The sequence below is a fragment of the Nycticebus coucang genome, chromosome 10, assembly GCF_027406575.1.
Source record: "Nycticebus coucang isolate mNycCou1 chromosome 10, mNycCou1.pri, whole genome shotgun sequence".
Classification (NCBI taxonomy): Eukaryota; Metazoa; Chordata; class Mammalia; order Primates; family Lorisidae; genus Nycticebus; species Nycticebus coucang.
Window position 1 is genome coordinate 69,122,048 of NC_069789.1, and position 24,932 is coordinate 69,146,979.

Here is a 24,932-nt window from a genome sequence, read left to right on the forward strand (position 1 = left end):
AAACAACCTTATGCTGAATGACAGTTGGGTGTGGGAAGAAATTAAAAATCTATGGGATACAGCAAAAGCAGTCCTCAGAGGAAAATTTATTTCTTTAGAAGCCTACATCCAAAAAAACAGAAAGAGAGCCCATCAACAAACTTACAAGTCATCTGATGGAATTGGAAAAAGAAGAACAATCTAAGCCTAAACCCCGCAGAAGAAAAGAAATAACCAAAATTAAATCAAAGATTAATGAAATTGAAAACAAAAGAATCATTCAGAAAATTAGTAAAACAAGGAGTTGGTTTTTTGAAAAAATAAATAAAATAGATAAACCTTTGGCTAGACTAACTAGAAATAAAAAAGTAAAATCTCTAGTCACCTCAATCAGAAATGACTGAGGGATTGATTCCTGTCAATCGAATAGTGACTAATTCTCACATAAACTGGACTTAATTTTGACCAAAGTACATTATTTAAACATTTTTAATTCAACTTATTAATATGTTGTTTAGAATATTGCATCCTTATTTATAAGTGACATATGTTTGTAATTTCCCCTTTATAATATTTTCTTCAATTTTAATATCAGGTGTATCCATATCAAGTAGAATGATTTTGAAGCATTTCTTCTTTTCCTATTGTCTGTAAGATTTGGCATGATCTGTTTTTTGAAATTGTTACTTTTATTTATAAATATTAGTTGTCTATTTTGAGACTTAAAATAAGATGTTAACTGATGACTCCATACTGAACCTTAGAGTCAAAGTATTTTATAATAGACATACTCTTATTTGACAATGTGAATGTTACTTTCTTTGCATTGTTATTATTGCTTAATATTTTGATGTAGCAATTGTCTGATTCATTTTCTGAATGTATTTATGTTCATTCATTCTTTATGAGGTTTTTGTTTCTAGTCCTTATTTTAAACATTGTTATTGTTATTAAAATTTAAGCCTTTTTAATTTTGTGAAGGCAAAAAAATGGAACCCTAATAAACACATGTATATGTTAAAATTAAAAAAAAAAACTGACTCAAAGCTTACCTTTCTTTGCTGTCACAATATAAAGGTGAACTATTTCGATACCACCTTGTCACATGTGATGAAAATTAATTCTTTCTGACAATCATAAGCATTCAGCACATCAGTTAGATAAAGATGAAGTGCTGAAATACAGTCCAAAACCAAATATTCACCAAAAAAGGTGATGGTGTCTGTTTGGTAGACCAGCACTGATATTAGCCACTGTAGCTTCACAAAACCTAGTCAATTACAGAAATGTCTACTGCAACCAAATGGACAACAACTTGTGATGAAGAAGCCAAGATTGGTCCAGGTTCAGGCCAATTCTCTTGCAAGACTATACTGTTGCACAAGCAATGAGGCTCAAACTACAGAAGCTGAACTTGGGAACTCTTGTTATCCACAATATTCATCAGACTTTTGCACAAACTGGCTTCCAGGCTTTGGAAGGTTCAAGGAAAAATACTCGATTTTCAACAAGCTGTGGAAAATGCCCTATGCAATTTCATCGCTACTCTCTCCAGGCTTCTTTACTCATGGCATACACAAGCTACTGTTAGACAGCCAAACTCTGTCAATAGTTCAGGTGCGTATTTTGATAAATTGTACTGCTTCTTGAGATATACTAAGCTATTGATTTGAAATGTTTCATTTTGAATGAAACATTTGAAACATTTCAAATCTAATGACCTAATAGTAATTGTGGCCTCCTAAATCTGTTTCCTTTTTCATTGTGGTCCTTCACTTATTCACATTAAATATCCTACAATTGTCTTCTATGTTTTCATTTTTTTTTTTTTTTGAGACAGTGTCTCTTTATGTCACCCTCGGTAGAGTGCTGTGGTTTCACATCTCACATCAACCTCAAACTCTTGGGCTTAAGTGATTCTCTTGCCTCAGCCTCCCAAGTAGCTGGGACTACAGGCGCCTACCACAATGCCCGGCTATTTTTTGTTGCAGTTGTCATTGTTGTTTAGCTGGCCCAGGCCGAGTTCGGACCTGCCAGCCTCGGTGTTAACTGATGGGGCTGTGCTATGGGGTGTGAGCCTGTTTTCATTTTTGAAATCTCCAGGTCTTTGGGTTTTGCTTTCCTAGAGATAACTATTTCAATATGATATCAGGCCAGGCCACTGATTTGGTCCCCAATAGTGGCCATCCCTCTTTTCTACTTTTTTTTTTGAGAGAGAGCCTCAAGCTGTCACCCTGGGTAGAGTGCCGAGGCATCACAGCTCACAGCAACATCCAACTCCTGGGCTCAAGCAATTCTCCAGCCTCTGTCTCCCAAGTAGCTGGGAGTACAGGTGCCCATCACAACGCCCGGCTATTTATTGGTTGCGGCCGTCATTGTTGCTTGGCGGGCCAGGGCTGGATTTGAATTTGCTGGCTTAGGTGTATGTGGCTGGCACCTTAGCTGCTTGAGCCACAGAGGCAGAGCCATCTTTTTCTGTTTTAATTGCTAGAAAGCTAATTTAAAAGGCGATTGAATTTTCTCCAGTACTTCTTCAAAATTAAAATTGTCATCTGTCTCCATCAGCAATTCTTTTTCATCACTCATACCTGAGTTTTCTTTCTCTCCTGATGCTATTTTTCTTTAGATTTCTTTAGACTATTTCCCTTGGTTCATTCATTCCCCCTTTAGTGCAAGTGAAACTGTATGATAGTTTGAATGGCAATAAACTCATGAGAAACAGACGCCAGTTATCTTTGCTTTCTGTAGGGCGATGATTTGTTAACCAGCAAGTTGCCAGTCAGCATCACAGATGACAAAGGAGAGTATCTTCTGTCTTGTTTCCCCTACTTGCAAGTACTATCCTCCCCAGCATTCTGGGGAGATGTGCAGCTGAGCCAACCATGCAGGAACCAAGCAAGCACTCTGAAGCTTATCTGCCATGCATGCCAATCACACCACCTTGCCTCTACATCATTGGATCTTTCGAAGCAAGGACCTTTCCATTCAGATCCTTGGTGAAGGTTTCACAGCTGTTGGTATATCTGGATTAGATAGGAAAAAAATAAAAAACAAGCTCTTGCCTCCATATTCGGATAGAATCTGAGGAACTGCATGCACTACTTGCCCAAAGGCCCTGACCCCACAGCAATTGCTCTATTCAATAGGTAGTCAGCAGATGGAATTAAAGAGTTTGGGGGGACACAGTTAAAGAAACATAATCAAGCCATTTCCCTAAAACCAGTTTAAGATGAAAAGATGTACCCAAGTTTAAATGTGGGTGGAAAGGGCTAAATAGTGACAGGGATGATGATGGTACAAAGAACTAGAAACAGTAATAGTGCAAAATATGTGACAGAGCGATAAGAGTGATAAGGAGAAATATATGTGAATGAACAAGTTCCTGATGGGTGATGATGGGATATTGGAATAGGAGAAAAGAAAAAAAAGATACTTATACACATGCAGGTTCTATAGGTTTGGTACTGAGAAACCTATGGCCTCTCTTCCCTCTGTCAAGAAAGGTAAGATCATGTACTTCGAGGTGAAGAAAATGGCTCAGAGCAGGATAATAGCTGAAATCACAACTAAAGAATTAGCAAGGAGGTGAAAGAGGGGGAAAACTCACAATCACCGAACAAGAAAAGGTGCACAAGTTCATGCTGCTAACAAGGAAAGAAAGGGATTCAGGTTAAGATTTAGAAGAAGGCTTGGAATAACATCTAATCCACCACACTGTAGGAAAAGAAAGTTGAGACCCTCCTAAGAATTCTCCCCTAAAACCTAGAAGAGAGCAAACTAAGGAAATAGAAGTAGCCCATACAAAAGCCATAGAAAAATCCTCAAGAATAAAAACTCCTTTCCTACCAGTTATCTGCAGGGATTCCTTTTTTTCAACGCTCCACTGGTTTGGGAACCTATTAGGGTGTTCTCTCTTTTTTGTTTTTTTGTAGAGACAGAGTTTCACTTTATGGCCCTTGGTAGAGTGCCGTGGCCTCACACAGCTCACAGCAACCTCCAACTCCTGGGCTCAAGCGATTCTCTTGCCTCAGCCTCCGGAGAAGCTGGGACTACAGGCGCCCGCCACGACACCCGGCTATTTTTTGGTTGCAGTTCGGCCGGGGCCGGGTTTGAACCGCCACCCTCGGTATATGGGGGTGGCCCCACCGACTGAGCGACAGGCACCGCCCAGGGTGTTCTCTCTTAATAATGAGCTGCGCAACTAGAGAAATGACCCTAATATGGGAACTTAATGAAACCTCAAAAAAGAATAGAGCTTGAGGATTTCCAACAAAGGCTATACCTACCCCCAGTATCATTACACAGGCAAAGAATACAAGAACTACCCTCACATGAGAGCAAACAGTATAGCAAAATCTCTCATAATCTTTCTTGGCCAATGTAACAAGTACACAGATTTTTTTCCAATTTGGATGTTGGAAGGTATTGAAATTACCTCTAGCTTTAACATTTTATTCTCTTAAAACATATAAATGTACATTCATTCACTCCTCTCTTCACACATAAAACCAGGTTTTTGTACTAAATATGGATCCTATAAAGCTCATGCTATCCAGTTACCATCTTCTCCTTATAACCCCTATTTCTTGTCATTCTCAGTTATTTTATCACTCACATTAATAACTGTGGCCTCACAGATCTTTGATTCTTCATCTCAAAGATCACCCCTCTCCTTAGTCACTTCTAATGTCTTGACTTTTCTTGTCAATAGTAAATCACTTCTGAAATCTTGATTTTATGCATCTCAATCACTGATCATCCCCTCTTAAACTTAGTAAATGTGGAATGTAAATTTCTTAACACAATAACTAAGGCTCACTTCATTGAAGCTTTTAGTTCACAGACGAGCTCATTGTCTCACCATCCACCATCTCCTTTCAATCATCGATTCCTTGGACTACTTAGTCCATGTGCCAGTACTACAATTATGACCTGACAAATAACATTCAATTTTGTGACCTGCCTCATCTTCCAGTAAAACAGTTAAATCTGGCCAGGCTTGGTGGCTCATTCCTGTAATCCTAGCACTCTGGAAAGCCAAGGTGGGTGGACTGCCTGAGCTCAAGAGTTTGAGACCAGCCTGAGAAAGAGCAAAACTCCTTCTCTACGAAAAATAAAAAAAACTTGCCAGGTGTGGTGGCTGGCGTCTGTAGTTTCAGCTAGTCGGAGTCTGAGGCAAGAAGATCTCTTGAGCCGAAGACTTGGTGGTTGCTGTGAGCTATGATGCCATCGTACTCTTTCCAGAGCAACAGAGTGAGACTGTGTCTCAAAGATAAAAAAAGTTAGAAATCTAACTAATTCTCTACACCTGCAATCAAGCAGCAAAACACTGCTCTAGAAAATAAATCACACCATGGATTTGTCTCGCTTTGCTTAAATCCATGTGCACAACCCCAAAAGCATGTTATAACTGTCTAAATTCTACTATTATTTTCCCATTGAGTTGGATTTCTCACATTTTCCTCCTAAAATTCCCACATCAAACTGCTTTAGCTTTAAACTATGTTAATGCTCTTCAATTAATTTTATTTCATCATCAGTGACCCTTATACTTCCCTTTTGTACTCAATGGTGCACTATGGAATAAAAATACATTATCTAAAATTACAAATATTTTGAAGCTCTTTTATAGTCAAAACCACCATACACATTAGTGACACTCAGTTGTGCTGAAACAATTAAATGACATACAAAGAAGCTCACTTGATCTTCCCCAACCATTATACACACAGGCTTAAAAAACACTTTCAAATTCTTCCATTAGAATTAAAAATTTTTATCATTTATCAATTTTAAAAAGAGATGCCATTATCACATTTACAGTTTTAACACTGTAACGTTTATGAAGGCAGTTCCGTAAGTATACATTATTACATATTATCACAGTGAATGCTGCATAACCCAGTGTTTCCACTTAGAATTTGTTGGCAAATAAAGCACAAATAAAATATCTAACTGTGTAAAAAGAATCCTCTTTTCACTATGGTCTCAGCACTAATTACGTTAGTTATGTAATATAAATCCGTATTTACTCAATAATGGTGAATTGTAACTATAAATAATCCTGTGTTGAAGGAAGTATAAATATTAGATTCAAAAAGACAGCTTTTTCCAGAACTTTGTTGTTTTCTATGGTTAAGAAAATGAAAAGGAAAAACTCTTCTGACTCACCATAAATGCCGATCATTACATGATTAAATATAAAAGAGAACTGGTTTAGAAAATGAAAGGGGAAAAAATTTATTTGGCAATGTGCTGTTATTTATATAACAGCACCTTTGACACTTAAGAACATTCAACAGCATTTACAACTTATGCTATATCTATTTCAGTTATGTGGATGCTCACCCAAGAGCAGATCATCAAAGGAACAGCAGAATAAAATACATATTTAGTGGGCACTTATGAATTGAATGAAAATTAAGTTTGAATACAGCCCATTAAATTCTTCGTTAAAGAAATGTTGCAGCATCAGATTCACAACTTTTGGTACCAATGGTAAGATGCTCCTGCTTAAAGATTTGACTGTTGTGAGTACACTTTGTTTTGAAACTATAAAATGTTTAAACCAGGATGCTCAAACTGTAAGATAATGTAATTTACCATGACACATTCTTAATTCTAATACAGTAATAACATGGAAAATTTGACCATAATCAAACTAAGTTCAGCAAAGCACGCAAAGCTTGCTGCTCTTTAAGAATGATTCTCCACATTATTTAACTCACTAATAGAGACCATAAATGGATTTAATTCATTAGTTTTCAAAGTGAAAACTTAGATTTCATTTATTTCCAAAACTGAGAAATACTATGCCTGATAAATCTCAAGATTCACTTCATATAAAGATGGCATTCCAGTCCACAATACAGCTTCTGCCTTCTTTGTATAAGTAGCTTTTTGGTTGAGGACAAGGAGATGGTAGAAACGTCCCTAAGATTCTTAATATTAAGTACTATAAAATGTTTTATTTACAATTAAACCTAAGATTTAAAAATCCACCAGAATGGAATCAGAATGAGAACATTTTATCAAGTCACACGCTGTCCAAACCTTAAGCTCTATTCAAGAACCACTTTGCTTGAGAAATAGTACCAGTTGGTAGTTAAATAAGCATTTTTAGTGCCTACACATATATGAACTTCATTATTTATTAAGCACTATAATTAAACTTGGAGGTTAAGCAGCTTTTACTAAATTTGAAGTGGATAAAAATAGAATTCGATGGCAAACAAAATCCTTGGAGAGATGGATAATTTGCTTAAATTTGACATAGTATAATCCCACTTTTAAAATTTGGGCAATAAAACTAGTTTTATTTTATTAGCTATACACATAAAAAAGGCTTACTGCTTTTCAATAAATGGTACATATTTATAACTTTCAAGATATTCTTGTAAACACTACCTAAAATAATACACACAAACCCAAACCTGTTATGTATTTACTAAACATAATTCTTTATACATCTATTATACATTTTCAATTTTTCCTTAGTAATTATTCCAACATATATAGAAAAAATGCGGGGGCGAATACACTTCCAAATGAATATGCCAGAATATATAGGACCTCAACATTCCTAATCTAATTCTTAATTTAAGTCAAATTTAATGATTTTCCCCCTTTTATTTCTATCATCATTAGAATAACTAGGTGACTCTCAAACAAAAGTAAATAAATAGTGGAAATTCAGTCAAGTAATATTAAGGCTAATGTAATTAGTTTTCATGTTGTCTTTTTTTATTTTTTTAAAAAACAGCAGCTGCCAACTTTTCAATTGAGAACAAATTTCTATGGTTCTTATTTTATAAATTACTTCTTCTCAGCATTTTATATGAACTTTAACCAAATAGAACAACAATTCCTTTAAGAATCTTAAAAAAAAAAGTATGAAGGCTTTAATAAACTTCTCTGAAAAAATTAAAAATAAGAATTTAAAAAATATCTACTTTAGTTATTATTTTGCATTAAATAAGCAATATCAAAACACAAAGTTTAGAGTTACTTTCCACACCATTAATTTGGACCAGCTTTTGTAATTGCTGTATTTGTAATATTACAAAGTACACTGCTAGTCTCAAAGAATTTAATAGTATACATTACTTTTAAAAAACATTCTCATACCCTCAAAAACAAAACAAAACAAAAAACAATATCATCACTTTAATTTGTTAGGAGTCACGAAGTTTCTACTCAGGAAAAATATTCCCTTCAATGTTTATTAGATAATGAATCTCATTTAAATGAACAGTTTACTTTTAGTTTTCAGTGTAGATCAATTAAAAAGTATGCCTGTTCATTTTCATAAGCAACTTGTGTTTCTCTCATTCTGCATGGCAGATATGAAATTAATACTTTATTTCTTTCTACCTTAAAACTTAATTATGAGATTTTCCTCAATATGAATTAGTTGTTTCCATATGGATTACTACTGTGTTGCTAAAAACAAAAAGTTAGTAAAGGATATGGACACATGGGGAACAAATCACAAACTATAATACTAGTTAATAATGAAATATATTAAACATTGTTTAAATATTAAACAGCAAAATACTCATTCTATATTAAATAAATAATTAAGATTTGAATTTGTTATATGGGAATATAAGCCAATATCACCAATAATGGGGATGTTCTAGTGCAAAGGGTGGCAAAAAAAAAAAAAAAAAAAAAAAAGACAACCAAACACACATATGCATACAGAAAAGAAGAAAGTAGGAGGAAACAACATTTAATACTGGTATCATTTTCAATAACAAACCAGTGATTCTGAATCCTTTCTGCACATTAAAATTTACTCCAAGAACTGTGAAAAATACTGATGACCAGGTCTCATCCCAGACAAATTAAATCGGAAGCAGAATAAGGATTCAGGCATCGGTATCTTTTAAAACTTCCCAAATGATTCTACATGTAGTCTGGGTTGAGACTGTCTTACTGAAACCTACATGACCTGACTCAGATTAAGTGTCCTATGAATAAAGAATTAGTGCTTTCCTTTCCAGGTGGGGCAAAGAACGGTATCTCCAGTTAATATAATGGTAACTTATGGGTAAGTTATTAATGTATTCTTCATTTCCATCAAATTATCTACTATGCCTCTTTACTCTTTGTAATTCTGTATTTTCAAACTCCAAGACAAAGTATAATCAAATTACATTTTGTAATAAATCAGTTATACTGAAAATACATTATTCATTCATGCATATAAGTATTTCTGAATGCCTACTATGTGCAAGGCACTGTGTTAGGTGTTGCTATAGGACTGAGTCATGGAAGAATAGATAGTGACTGGGTGAAAGTTTTGTTTTCCATTTTTGATTTTTAAGAATTAATGGCTATAAAATTAGTTACATGGACCTAAATAAGGGACTAAAAGTGTCCCCCCAAAAAGTATATAATAAGGGTCAAATTTTAAAATACATGGTATATAGCATGTCTGTACTTTTCCTAATGTTCTGTACAGTACCTCCAGAAGCTGTTGAATATACATAAGGCAAATTCAAAATAGAAAAATAAACCCTGTTCAAAGTAGATGTTCCCAATTTTAACCATACTCTGTATCAAGTAAATTTTATATATAAGTACAAATACCAAAAATCTCAATGGAAAGGTAGTTCATGTTCACTTGTAGTTGTCTTAACAAGTATTCTTACATAAAAATATTACAGATTCTAGTCCTGACTATTTCATCATGGATAAAGTTTACATAATACATAATTTATTTTGAAATCAAATTTATATGCTGAGAAAGTCTAATGTGAACAAATCTGAATTTTCTTTTATCATTAAGGAGAGGGAATGCCAGAAGAAAGGAAAAAATGGGAGCAGAACCTGTTCAAACCTTATAAATATTGTAAAATAGAGTAATTTAAAATGCTGTTTTCTTCTGAAGAACCTTGTGAATTCCATGTGAACAAATTTCTTTTGTATTTACTATTGGTATGGACTTTGGTGGTAACTTAAAAAAATAATTGCCTCTCATTTTTATGACAGCATTAAATTTCAAAAAGAGGTTTAGGTAATGTCAGCTTACCACATAAAAAAGAGCTAGATGTTCACCAAAAATGTTAACCTAAGAGAGAATCACTGAAGGAAAAAACTAGAGAAAAAGGTAATACTAAATGAATAACAAAAATTCTAATGGCAAAAACAATTAAGAAAGAGTAAAGGTTCCTAGTTGTTTTCAAGTAGTGAAAGATGAAATCAAGACTCAAAGAAAATGATCGTTCATTGTATATTGCATGCAATATTCTGTCTAAAGTAGAGAAATAGTAAAATATCTTACTAAGTTAAAATATAGGTTTTATATTTTATACCATATTGAATACACACATAAAAATACCAGTGTTTTCTTCTTGTTTCTGTTCAGACACTTAATTGTGTTCTTTGGTGCCTGGGAGTTTATCAATATTTAGGTTATAATGGAAGATAAGAACTCCAAGATCAGCAAGCCTAGAACCAGAAGACTCAAAATCTCATCCCATATAAAATAAGAATCAAACGTGGACTTATGAGAAAAGATAAGTTAAAGTTACACCTCAATAGGGCTGACACATAATTCCTTTCCCCAAATCATACTATGGCTTCCCCAATAGAAAGTACTACGGCCTACTACATTTTTAATCTGTTTTGAGATTTTTCAAGTGGAAAGATATCACAGATAGAAATATATCATTCTAAGTTTAAAAATCATCAAAGTCAGTGAGGAGAATGTACATTCATTACATGTATTCATTTAGAAGTCTTGAAAAGGCTGAACAGTTCAACCAAAATTTGAAGAATTGTTCTTGATTTTTCATTATTCTTTTTTAAATAAAGGGTAAGTGTAGATATAGTATACATAGAGGTTGTTGACATTTGATTCACTCAAAATAGTCACATCCTTTTGCTTGGTTTTGGATGTCCCAGAGACTAAAATTTAATACCATTCATAACACCATATTTTCAGTAAAAAGAATAGAGCAATGAAAAATCAGAAGAAAGATGGCTCAGAGAGCCATGTATCCTCTAAATATACACACATTTATAACCTGCATTTATTCTCTAAGGAAACAAATTTTAAGTAATGCTAATTTAACCAATGGAGAAAAAACTTCTATCAAAATATACAATTTTCATTACAGACTAGAAGGCTAATATTAAAAAAATAGTTGTAAGCAAAAAAGTTTGCTTATATGGATGACAAGCATCACCCCTTCGAAGCACAAAGCATCAAATAAGGTCTTATAAAAGATCCATCTATGACCTTCTTCATTTATAAGTTCCTAATAAATTCATAAAGCTTGAGTCTCAGTCTTTAGATCAAGGTATATCCATGCTTCTTAATCCAGATTTCCAGAAATGGAGGAGGCAAATAACTCAGAATCTCAAGTGGGATTTATGCTTTACCATGTACCTGAAAAATAATATTATAGTTTTTAATAGTTATTAAAAACATTATTAATAGTTATAATGACTATAGGAATTTTAGAATTAGAATATTACATATAAAAATAAGCTAACATTTCTAAAAACTTAAAAATCAACAATACAACAGGATGTTTTGTGTTACAAAAAACTGGAAATTTAAGACTATGACCTTTGAGATTATAAGGACTTCTGAAATAAACTAGAAAAAAACTCCTTGCTAAATTATGATAACTGTTTTTAATATACTATCAGTCATAATTAGATTGGGCTACCTCAACCACTTATGACTTTGAGGAAACCTATAATATCCAGTGAGAAACTTACACCAAAAAAGTATTTTAAGATTTTAAGGAGCACTTTAAAAAGAACAACAGATTTAGTAACATTCATTGCAATATATTGTTCTTAAAAGCTAATTACAAACTGTTATTAAAGTAAGGCTGTTAAGAACTTTATTTATGATAGCAATTAAAATAAATTTTATTTTATTTTTTTTAATTTTTATTTTTTTATTTTTAATTTCAGTGTGCTTGTTCATGTTTGTTTGAAGTACTCCTTTTTTGTTGATTTTCTTTCTCCTGCAGTGCTGTCTGTTTTTGATGTTGTTGGTAGAGACGGGGTCTTACTCTGGCTGACTGCTGCTCATATGGGTTTTGAACCTCTGAGCTCAGGCAATCCACCCGCCTCGGCCTCCCACAGCGCTGGGACTACAGGCGTGAGCCACCACGCCCGGCCTAAAATAAATTTTAAAACTGAATTTCTTTCACTGAACTGTAACTCAAATCCAGTCTTCCAGCACTTGCAAAAAACTTAGAAAATAAGGCCCAAAAGGGTCCACACAGTTTGTTAGAACCAGATCACAAAACCAAGACCTAAAATCTAGGTCTCTGACTCAGTTTTGTGCTCCTTCCACCAGGATATAAATACTTTATTTCTAAAATAAATTTATCAAAGACATTTGCTAACTCATCAGCATCAAATTAGACAATGTTCAAAGAAAGGAACTGGGAAACAAGGTTTATAACTTAAAGAAACTTAAAATTTAATTGAGACAGAAAAATTACTACAATAAAGCAGATAAGCAAACTTTAGACTCAGAATTACCTGTCTAATGTTTCCCAAAACCGTAAGAAAACTGGTCTGTCCAAATGACGTTTGTGATAGCTGAGTTCTAATACTGTTACATCCCACTTCTGAACATTGGGATCTAGACGAACTTCATCATACTTGAGATGGAAGGCTTTAACTATATGGGGGGGGGCAGAGGGAGATAAGTGGTATTTTTTTAGTCAAGCTAAAATCAAAATAATGAAAACACTTTATAGAAAAAAAACTGAAATCCAGATGTTAACCAGAAACCTAAAAAACAATACCAAAACCACTTTGTTCAGTAGATAAAGCTATATTATAACCAAAGTGGATCTTGGTTAAATAGATGCGGAACACTACAGTATCTTAAAAATATTCAATAAACATTCAGTGATAGTTTATATGATGAATAAAAGATACAATGCATATGATCTGGTAAAGGATAGTAAGAAAAAGACTATTCAAATAGTACAGTATGCTAAGGATAGTAGCCTATCCCAGAAAAACAAGAGTGTAAGCGAACCTCAGAGATTATTGCTGGGTCAGTTCCAGACCACTACATTAAAGTCAGTAACACAATAAAGTAAGACACAAATTTTTTTGGTTTCATGATGCATGTAAAAGTTATGTTTACATTACACAATTATCTGAGCCTTCATGCAAGTAGTAATCAGATTGCTGGCAGTTGAGTCATGCCTCAGTATTAATGGGTGCTTAATGGTTAGGGTGATGCTGAAGGTTGGGTTAGTTGTAGCAATGTCTTAATATAAGGAAACAATGAAGTCTGCCACATTGACTTTTCATTACACAAAAGATTTCTCTGCAGCATGTGATGCTATCTGACAACATTTTATCCGCAGGAGAACTTCTTTCAAAATTGAAGTCAATCCTTCAAATCCTGCTGCGGCTTTACCAACTATGTAAATGTAATATCCTAAAAACTCTTGTCATTTCAACAATATTCACAGCATCTTCATCAGGAATAGATTCTATCTCAAGAAACCACATTCTTTGCTCATCCTTATCAGTTCAAGTTTTATTATAAGATTACATCAATTCAGCCCCATCTCCACATCTATTTCCAGTTTTCTTGCTGTTTCCACATCGCCAGTTACTTCCTCCAATGAAGTTTTGAACTCCTCACAGTCATCCATAGTAAGGGCTGGAATTTTCCTCTAAGTTCCTTAATGTTGATATTTTGACAACCTCACATGAATCATGAGTTCATAATGGCATCTAGAATGGTATATCCTTTCCGAAAGGTTTTCACTTTACCAAGATTCATCAGAGGAATCAATATCTACGGCAGCTGTAGTCTAACGGAATATATTTCTTAAATTAGAAGACTCTGAGAATTAAAATTACTCCTTGATGCATAGGTTGTAGAACAGATGTTGTGTAACTAATAGAAGAAATGAAAACTACATTAATTAATCTCTGTGTACATCTCCACCAGCACTCTTGTGTGGCTAAGAGCATTGTTGATGAGCAGTAATATTTTAAAAGGAATCATTTACTCTGAGCAGTAGACCTCAACAGCAAGCTTAAAATATTCAGTAAATCATGCTTTAAACAAATATACTGTCATCTAGGCTTTGGATTCATTTCTAGAGCACAGGCAAGGTAGATTTAGCATAATTCCTTTCTTTTTTTTGGAGACACGGTCTTCTCCCTCACTCAGTAGCCCAATCATGGCTCACTCATTAAGCAATCCTCCTGCCTTACATACCTGAGTGGCTGAGACTACAGACACACACTGCCATGCCTAATTTTCCTTATTTAGAGACAGGGGTCTTACTGTATTGTCCAGGCTGGTCTCAAACTCCCAGCCTTAAGCAATCCCCCCACCTCAGCCTCCCAAAGTGCTGGGATTACAGGTATGAACCACCACATCTAGACTGATTTGGCCTGATTTTCAGAATGGTAACTGAACGCTGGCTTCAATTTAAAGTCACTGGCTGCATTGGTCCCTAACAAAAGAGTCAGCTTGTCCTTTGAGGCTTTGAAGCCAGGCACTGACTTCTCCTTTTTAGCTATGGAAGTTCTAGAAGATATGTTCTTCTAATAGAAGGCTGTATAATCTACACTGAAAATCTATTGTTCAGCACAGCAAACTTTACAAATGATACTGGCTAGATATTCTGGATTACTAGCTGCTGCTTCTACATCAGCACTTGCTGCTTCAACTTACACTTTTATATTATGGAGCTGGCTTCTTTACTTAAACTTCATCAACCAACCTCTGCTTGTTTCCAACTTTTCTTCTGCAGCTTGCCCACCTCTCTCAGCCTCCACAGGATTTATAGAGTTAGAACCTTGTTCTGGACCAGGCATTCATTGGCTTAAGGGAATGTTGAGGTTGGCTGGATCCTTCTATCTAGACAACTCAAATTTTCTCCCTATCAGTAATAAGGCTAGTATGTTTCCTGGAGTAGCACTTGTATTTCTGTCAAGAACTTTTCCTTTACATTCACAACTTGGCTAAGTATTTGGTTCAAAAGGCCTAGCTTTCGGCCTATCTTGGTTTTTGACAGGACTTTTTCACTAAATAATCATTTGTAGCATTTGATTTCACGTGAAGTTGTGTGACTCTTCTTTTCACTTGAACACTTAAGAGGGTATTGTAGGGTTAGTAATTAGTCTAATTTCAACATTGTTGTGCCTCAGGGAATAGCACACCGAAGGAGAGTGAAGGAGACTAGCAGGGTGGTGGAGCAGTCATATACAACACACATCATTTATTAATTAAATGTGCAGTCTTCTATGGGCATGGTTCATAGTGCCTCAAAGCAACTACAAAAGTAACATCAAAGATCACTAGTCACAGATCACCATAACAGATATAATAATGAAAAAGTTTGAAATATAGTGAGAATTAATAGAGTCTTCGGGGAAGGCCTCTTGAGAAAATTACCTAGAAGTAGATAATTTAAAAAGACTAGACAAGATCTGGGAAAAGGATTTCAGGCAGAAGAAAGAGCTGACACAAAGGTCTGAAGATGTGAGCAAGCTTGGAATGACCTATGAATTAAGCATAATTTTTAGAGACAAAGTCTTGCTGCATTGCCCAACAAAAAGCTCAAAACCAGATGGATTCACAGCTGAATTCTACCAAAATTACAAAAAATAACTAATAAAAAGCCTCCTAAAACTGTTCCCAAAAAATCAGGGAGAGAATTCACCCCAACTCCAATTCATCCTACGAGGCTAGTATCACCCTAATAACAAAGTCATACAAGGACAGAAAAAAAGAAAACTAGACTCTATATCCCTGGTGAACACATAGCAAAACTCCTCAACAAAATGCTAGCCAATCAAATTCAAAAACACATCAAAAAGATAATACATCATAATCAAGTGGTTTTATACTAAGGATACAAGGATGATTCAACATATACTCTTAAATATCACATGAACAGAATTAAGAAAAACTATGTGATCATCTCAATAGAAACAGAAAAAATATTTGATCAAATTCAGTATCCCTTCATGATAAATAAAACTCCTCAACAAACTAGGCATTGAAGAAACATACCTCAAAATATTAAAAGCTGTATACATACACAATAAACCCATAGTGAATCATACTGAATAGGGATAAGCTGAAAACATTCCCTCTAAGAACTGAAACAAGAAAGGATGACCACTTCCACTACTCTTACTCATCATAGTACCAGAAGTCCTTGCAAGAACAATTAGACAAGAGAAAAATACAAAAGGCATCCAAACTGAAAAAGAGGAAGTGATGTGGTCTCTATTCTTTGCTGATATCATCTAATACCTACAAAACCCTAAAGTCTCTAGTCTTAGATTTGATCAATGAATTCAGTAAAGTTATAGGATACAAAAATCAACGTATAGTAATCACTAGCATTTCTATACACTAATAACCAACTCAAGAGGGCTATCTCATTTACAAAGATGTCAAAATACCAAACCAAAACAAAACAAACCTAGGAATGTATTTAAACAAGGAGGTAAAAGATCTCTATAAGGAAAACTACAAAATTCATCAATGAAATTTTGGATGATACAAACAAGTGGAAAAACATCCCATGCTAACAGATTGGAAGAATTAAAACTGTTAAAATGACCACACTGCCTAGAGTACTTTACAAGTTCAATACAATCCCTATCAAAATACTAAGAGCATTTTTCATAGAATTAGGGAAAAAATGCTTCTAAAATGCATATGGAACTAAACAGAGCCCAAACAACCAAAGAAATCTTGAGCAAAAAGAACCAAACTGGAGACATCACTTTGCCTTATTTCAAATTATATTATACTACAAGGCTGTAATAACCAAAACTGCATGGTACTGGAATAAAAATAGACACACAGAGATCAATATAATGCAACAGAGAACCCAGGAACAAAGCTATATGCATATAGCCAACTGATCTCTGATAAAGATGACAAAGACAGGGAGAGAGGAGATGGGGGATTGTCACGGTCTGTAATATAACTTTTGGGGGCAGGACACAATTATAAGAGGGACTTTACCTAATAAATGCAATCAATGTTACCTGGTTCTTTGTACTCTCAATGAATCCCCAATAATTAAAAAGAAAAAAAAAAAAAAGATGACAAAGGCATACACTGGGGAAAGGACACCTGCTTCAAAAAACTGTGCTGGGGAAATTAAATTGCCATATATAGAATGACACTGGACCTCTATCTCACTGTATCCAAAAATCAACTCAAGATGGATTAAAGATGTGAAACTATAACAACACTAGAAGAAACCCTATAGGAAACTCTTCTGGACATTGGTTTAGCAAATAATTCATAGCCAAGACCTAAAAAACAAAAACAAACTGGATTTAAACTATATAGCTTCCCTACAGCAAAAGAAACAATCAAAGAGAGTAAACTATCTGTAGAAAGTGAGAAAATATTTGCAAAGTACGCATTCTACAGGGAACTACAGAATTTACAAGGCACTCAAACTCAGTAAAATCCACAATCCCTTCAAAGTGGGATAATGACATGAATGGACATTTTTCAAAAGAAGACAAATAGCCAGCGAGCATACGAAAAATTGTTCAATATCACTAATCATCAGAGAAACGCAAATTAAAACCATGAAATGTCAACTTATACCAATCCAAATGACTATTGTTAAAAAGACAAAAAATAAATGTTGGTGGCAAAGAAGGGGTGGGGTTTGGGGGGGATAATGGGAGGTTACTTGGTAGGTCCAATGTGTGTTACTTCAGTGATGCATGGAAGAACCTGACTTCATCATAATGTAATGTATCAACATAGGAAAACTGCACTTGATCCCATGAATATATACCAATAAAAGATAGGAAAAAAATCACTGTACACTGTAAGTATGTAAGATTTGTACACTGTAAATATGTAAGATTTTTTACTTGTAAATTATATCACAATAAAGCTGGGAAAAAATAAAAAGTAAAAACCGGAAACACAAATAAATAAGAACTAAAAAAACCCAGCAATTTATCTGAAGCCATAAAAGGTTATAGTTTCTTCAAATAATTTCAACATATTTCATTTTTATCAGTATTTATCTACCTGAATACAAAACTTATTAAATTAAATCAGGGATATTAAGATCCAAAATGTTTAAATCACTAATGAAAAACATGACAAAGTTTCTCTCACCAGGCAAAACATTTTATTTGCATAAAGCAATAGTGCCAAGCAAATATACTAACACATTACCATAAAACATCTTTCTTATTCAGAGAAAGACCTTAAAGTTTTTATTCCCCTATAAGTAAAAATAGAAGAAATTTGTTTCTTCTGTAAGAAACCAGTTACATGATGGCACAATGAATACAAAAGAAAAATATTTCATAAACTCAGAATTGCTTGTTTCAGCCAACTGTATAAATCCTATCAACATGTGGGGAGTGAGCAACAAAGCAAAAGAAATAGAAAAAGTGGTGTGTAACTATTTAGATACACTGATGGCACGAAAAATGATCAAGTGATACCATAGGATAGGCACAGTGGCTCTCTTTAGTAAAGAACCTGTCTCTACTAAAAATAGAAAAACTAGCTGGGCACTGTAGTCCCAGCTACTTGGGAGGCTGAGGCAAGAGAAATCGCTTAAGCCCAAGAGTTTGAGGTTGCTGTGAGCTGTGATGCCATGACACTCTACCAAGGGTGACAGAGACGAAAAGAAAAAAAAAATTGAGAGAGACTTTAAAATGGCTGACTACAGGCATCTGGCACCTACCTCCTCCAAAAAGAACCAAAACAGCACTGAATAATATTCTTAATGAAATTAGGAGAGCATCTATATCTTGAAGACATTCTAATCAATTTTTTTTTGTTATAAAACTATTCAATAAGGCAAGCCAGTAGGTAAAACACAGCATTTGCATTCCGTGACATTTTACTTTTATTCTCATTCTCTCCATTTAACTTTCTGTTTACCAACACTTTATGTATTGCTCAAGTTTCAGAAATAATATAAAAAGTTATCACAATGTCAATAACATTCAAATTCTTTTTTTTTAATGAATGAAGGTAGTCAGAATAAATGATTAAAATTTTCCAGCTTAGGCAGTACCTGTGAAGAATGGTATTACCACTAACAAAAAATGGTGTAGGTAAAAATGCAGGATATTTCACAGTAAAGTACAGTTGACATTCCTTAATAACTAAAGCTGTCCTTTATAATAAAAATATTTATTAGAAGTCATAAGAATGACTTTTTAAAATTAATTTTGCCAATGTTACTAATTTAATTGAATACTCCAATTAAATAATTGTTGGGGTAATCTCTTTCTGCAAAAAAAACAGGCTGGATTAAACTACTTTCATTATATCAACTTATGCCAATATGTTTAATAAATACATAAGCTGCATTAAATAATTCACTCAGCAGATATTTACTAGAAACCTCACAAAGGTGAATAAGGTAGAAAAGGTCCCTTCATTCTGGAACTTGCATTATGGCTAGGGAACACTTACAATAAAGATACCAGTATTAGACAATGTCAAGCAACAATAAGTGCTATCAAGAAAATAAAACAGCTTAGAGCAACTGTAAGAAGGTGATGGCTACTTCAAACAGGATGATTACATAAGGAGTCCCCAAAGAAAGAACACTTGAGCTGAGATCTGAATGAAGAGAAAAAGCCATTCATGCTACAATTACTCTTGATGAAGAGAATAACTGATAAATGTCATTATGGCACTTTAACTTACGGCTATACATTTCTGCTCAGCAAAAATCAACCCATTTAAAACAGGTATCAATTTCAATAACAATGTATGGACATGCAATAATATTAAGGATTTTTAAGTGACCTAAAACATAACTATTAATGCTGTGAGATAGGCAATATTCTTCTTTAGATCTAAATAAACAGAAAGTATTAATGTATAAAAAGGCTTGTAAAAGTATTCCACGGATGCTTAAAAACTAACACTGTATGTTACTTAACAGCAGTCCATTGATATACACATCATATATACACGGCCATATGGCTCTTTCTCTCAAAGTGAGAACATTTTTATATTGGATAAGCAGTAAATAAAAAGAGAATCTTACTTTTAGCAAATATGTCAACTGGTGATCCATCAGGCAAAAGCCATGGCCAACCTTTGAACTGCCACGCTGGACCCTGCACAAAAACTGCCACAACCCGGTCCCTGTAAGTAGAAAAGGGGGAGAGGGGAGAATATCTCAAATTTCAGCTTAAGTTACTATAACTCTGTAAAGAAAAAGTCTCATACTTATTCATGTGATATAACTGCCTACTGATCCTTCTGTAAGACAAAAATTGCAAGTATATTACCAATTTTTTAAGATGATGTTGCCATTACTGCACATTAATAACTGCTATACTTCCTATGCACCTACACTTAAGTCTTTTAAACATGATTACAAAGACAACACTTTTGCATAATCTTTTTAAATTATGTAACTTTTCTACTTGGTTTTAAGCTTAATAACTCAAATTCTTATCTTATTCACTTTATACATTACTCAAAGTATTTGTTGGGTTCCAGGAGAGAATTATAAAAACTTTCTATTCCTTAGTAAATATTTAACATATTAATATTCTCAGTGACTTTGCTTCCTAATGTCTGAGGATTAAGGAGTAAGGAGTACTACACAAAGGAAAATTTCATTTAATGTGCCATATGTTACATTCTCTATATCACAGATATATCTCATACTCTGAATTTTTATTCCATCTTCAATTCATGAATAAATATTCATGCATCTGAATTTACAGGCCCTTTATATAATAAAACAGATTAATATTTTATTGATATAACAGATTAACATTCTGATGCAATAAAAGAGCTTGTCAAGTTATTTTTCTTAAATTATCCCCTTACAATAAAATTACACCTTTGCTTATCATTCCTTACTAGAAAATTCGAATTTTCCAAACCAAAAATCTAAAATATAGACCTTAAAACGTTAGTCTAATTTGTTTCGTATGAAAAGCAAATGCAGAACAAATGATCAAGTAGGAAGAATTTTTGCATGTATGTTTTCCAGAAATTAGAGTGTTTCTTCTCAATACATAAAAGTTCAGCTGCCCAACATTATTTAGATATTAACTTTGTCAATAACCAAATTAGATCTATATACATACATTAACATAGTTTTCAAGGAGAATTTCTAGTCAGAATCCATTATAAAAATTAATAAATGTTTTAAAAATATCTACTATCTTACCAGTCTTGAGGCATAAGTTTAAGGGGCTGGTCTACTACTCTATAAGGTACTGTGACACTAATTGCAGTGCCCCCTGGTTGCATCTGGTCTTTTCTTCTCTGTATTAGAGTTTCATTTTCTCGTTGGCAACCTTGTTTCTTCTTTTCATCTGATGGGACAAATCTTTAAAAAAAAGATGAGAAAAAGTCAAATGCATTCAATGTCATGAAAATGGTAAAATAAATATTTTGAAATAATTTTTAAACATTATTAGTTTTAAACTAAGAATTTAATTTTAAAGAAACCTGCTCTTATATAGACCACGGTGCTTAGAGAACATGGGTCTTTCCCCCTGCATGCCAAACAGAACTCAAGCTAACTTAAACTCTGGGGTATGGGGGTTTGTGTGTTGTGTGTAAACATGCAATTTGATACAATTTATACTCAGTCAACTAACACTTAGCATTCTCCACCCTAATCCTTAATTTCTCCAATGCTATTTGAGGGAAACTTTATGACAAAGGGAAACTATTAAAAATCAAAAGGTCACTTGAAATGCAGATGTTGTTTTGGCTAGCTAGACTTCTTCGCTGGATGACTAAGCCTGTTCAGGAGATTCACAAAACACACTTTTTTGCATTTTATGCTTTAGCAAAATTACAAAATGCCATCAAATTTCAGAGTTTGCTTTTAAAATTTTAAAACAGGAAAATTAAATCAGTGTATGCCAATACTCTTTTAGTAAACACCACTAGTGCTATAAACTAGCAGTACTTATCAACTTCTATCAACTCTACAAATTCGCAAAACAGACAGTCTCAAAAGTAATTTAGCGATCTGGAGAATTACTACCAGTTCTAAAATTTGCCAGTGTTCACAAAGCATTTTAAAACAGTCTCATTTTCTAAATACTGCATATATAATCTTAACAGTCTATTAGCATATTTTATTAGCTATGAGCTAGTCCCTCCACTTAAATGGGGCAATACAATTACTGCACTGAGAGTATCATTGTGTGCCTAAGGTTTAGGAGAGACAAAAGGGTGAAAGGGCAAAGAAGATGCATGAGAGCCTAATGGTACAGAGTCCTGAAGAATTTCAATACCACACACTGGATTCATCAGATAGTGATATTAAGTTTACAATTTTTAAAGTTTTAATGAGGGTGCTAATAGCAAACTTTGTTTTTGAGCTGACTGTTCTGATACCCATTTCACATCTGATAAAAAAAGTTAAGATTTTCATACCATTCTAAAATTTCCCCCAGATTATCATTTGCTCCCTATGGCTTTTGGCTGTTTTATTTATTCAGTAAGCACACTTAGAAAATGTCAAAAACAGTGCTACCACTTTGAATGAAGCACATTATTTTTAAAATTTAACATAATACACATACATCATTGGAAACTGAGTTCTAATAAAAAGCCACAACAAAAATGTTTTAAGTGAACAGTATGTGCAAGCCATTGTGCTATAAATTATATAACATATATAGTTGTACAAAACATAGTCCCTGCCCTCTTGAACTTATGTTCTGTGGGATAGAACAAGGAAATTTCACTGCCGAGAGAAATGCTTTGCTTTATTTCAATCTACATCTAAATGTTCAAATTCTTAAGTATAATGTTCCATCTCCTTTACTGGCTTCTAGAGTTATATTGTGAAAGTACAAATTTACTCATATAAAATTACTTATAAAGTACATAATGATGAATTATAAAATATATACCACAAATGAGTGATCTATTACAAGATGCAACTAATAAAAAGTCTATTGTAACTCAACTTCTATTGCCTATGAGTTCTTTACATATTCTACATATAAATCTTTTGTTACAAATATGCAATGAGAATATTTTCTTCCAATATGTGGTTGGCCTTTTCATTTTCTCAGTGGTATCTTTCAATGAACACAAGTTGTAAATTTTACTGTAAGTCTAATTTATCTTTTTTTCTTTTACAGTTCATCCTTTTAAAAAGCTTTGTCTATCATAAGGTCACAAAGATACTCTCCTATGTTTTCTCCAGAAGCTTTATAGCTTAGTTACATAATTTATCCTAAATTTTGTGTATGGTGTTAGGCAATGGTTGGGAATCATGCCCCACAACATGCTAAATTGCAGCTTATCTGTGTATCTACTTGTTCTAATACCATTTGTTGATAAAACTTTCTGTTTCTCAATTGAACTGTCTATCTAACATCTTTGTCAAAAATACTGTAGGTCTTTGGTCCTGCATGGTGGCTCACACCTGTAATACCAGCACTCTGGAAGGCTGAGGTGAATGGATTGCCTGGGCTCACAAGTTCAAGACCAGCCTGAGATAGAGAGAGACCCCACCTCTAAAAACAGCTGGGCGTTGTGGCAGGCGCCTATAGTCCCAGTTACTTGGGAGGCTGAGGCAAGAGAATCGTTTGAGCCCAAAAGTTTGAGGTTGCTGTAAGCTATGACGTCAAAGCACTCTACTGGGGGCAACAAAGTGAGACTCTGTGTCAAAAAAATAAAAAATAAAATAAAATACAATTGTAGCTCCATTTCCACATTCTCCATATTTTCATTTATCTGCTTGTCTATCTGTACATCACTATCACAATCTGTTGATTACTACAACTTGATAGTAAGTCTTAATATCCGGTAATTTAAGTCCTTCATAATAACTATTTGTTTCAAAGCTAAATTGCAGCTTATCTTTCAGAAGACATTTTAGACTTCACTTGAACTCATATACAGTATCACCTATACATACATCTCAGAGGAACTAATGAAACTAAGAACTGCCATCATTGTATGCATGGCAGATAATAAAAACTAGGCCAGGAGTGCCATCTAGCCACCATCAACTCTAAGATACAACAATTACAGGATATTTCCAATTACAAAGATACTAAATCATGAAAAACAACAAGATACCTTAGAACTGATAAGTATACAATGCCCTAGCTAACTAAAGAGTGTGACTGAAGTCTTCTATATTAGAATACTATGAATTCAGCTACTTTAGGTCAACTGTCAATATATCCTATTCCATCACAACTCTGTTCTCAGCTTAGAAGTATCAGCTAACAGCAGTGGATAAATGGAATACCTTAAAGATTCCAAAGACAAGAGCAAGAAAATTAATCTGACCAATTACTACCCAGACTTGGGTCTCAAAATAACACACAATAGTACCTCAGTCTCTTGCCTCCTCTTACAGAAGAAATTTGATCAAATCAGTTCTGGTCTATCAATATAACTACAGTTGTCTAGTTTATAAGGTGGCAACTGAAGAGACAATGCATTTCACATTCAAATGTGATGAATATGGTAATTTTGGTTTCTTAATATCATATTTAAATGTATTTCTATGAATGTACTCATTTATTTAAATCTAAATTAAGCCATATTTGTTTCACTATGAATGTATCTTCATTATTCAAAGTAGAATTTAATTTTATACAATTTTACAGCAATCTTTGTTTTTTATTATGATTATGTACAATATTTGTCATCTTTCTACTTGACTTCAGTTATTTTGAAGGCAGAGCCAATCATTTAGATATTATGACACTCACACCATTTAGCATGCTCAAATACTGGTTGAACTGAAAAATCAGTCTGAAAGACTTACTTAGATAAAACAATGACATTCTGGATTATTACAATTACATTTCTGAAAAGATTTAAGAGTAATGGCATGATCAATACTAATTATAGCCTTTAAAAACAATGTTCATATCCTTTAAAAACAATGTTCTTTATTCTGTTTCTGTTATGATAATATGTCAGACCCCTAAGTAACTGGAACAATACT

General features: G+C 33.8%; 1 protein-coding gene across 1 annotated transcript in view; it reads right to left on the bottom strand.

Annotated features, from left to right (window-relative positions):
- Positions 1 to 10,602: 10,602 nt before the first annotated feature.
- CDC73 (cell division cycle 73) overlaps positions 10,603 to 24,932 on the bottom strand; it is a 138,605-nt gene continuing 124,275 nt past the window's right edge. The window contains exons 14-17 of the mRNA XM_053606034.1: positions 21,162 to 21,323; positions 20,019 to 20,119; positions 12,499 to 12,640; positions 10,603 to 11,380 (exon numbers count right to left, since the gene is read on the bottom strand). Coding sequence (XP_053462009.1) covers positions 11,344 to 11,380; positions 12,499 to 12,640; positions 20,019 to 20,119; positions 21,162 to 21,323 — 442 coding nt within the window. The 3' untranslated portion in view covers positions 10,603 to 11,343. The remainder of the gene's footprint in view (positions 11,381 to 12,498; positions 12,641 to 20,018; positions 20,120 to 21,161; positions 21,324 to 24,932) is intronic.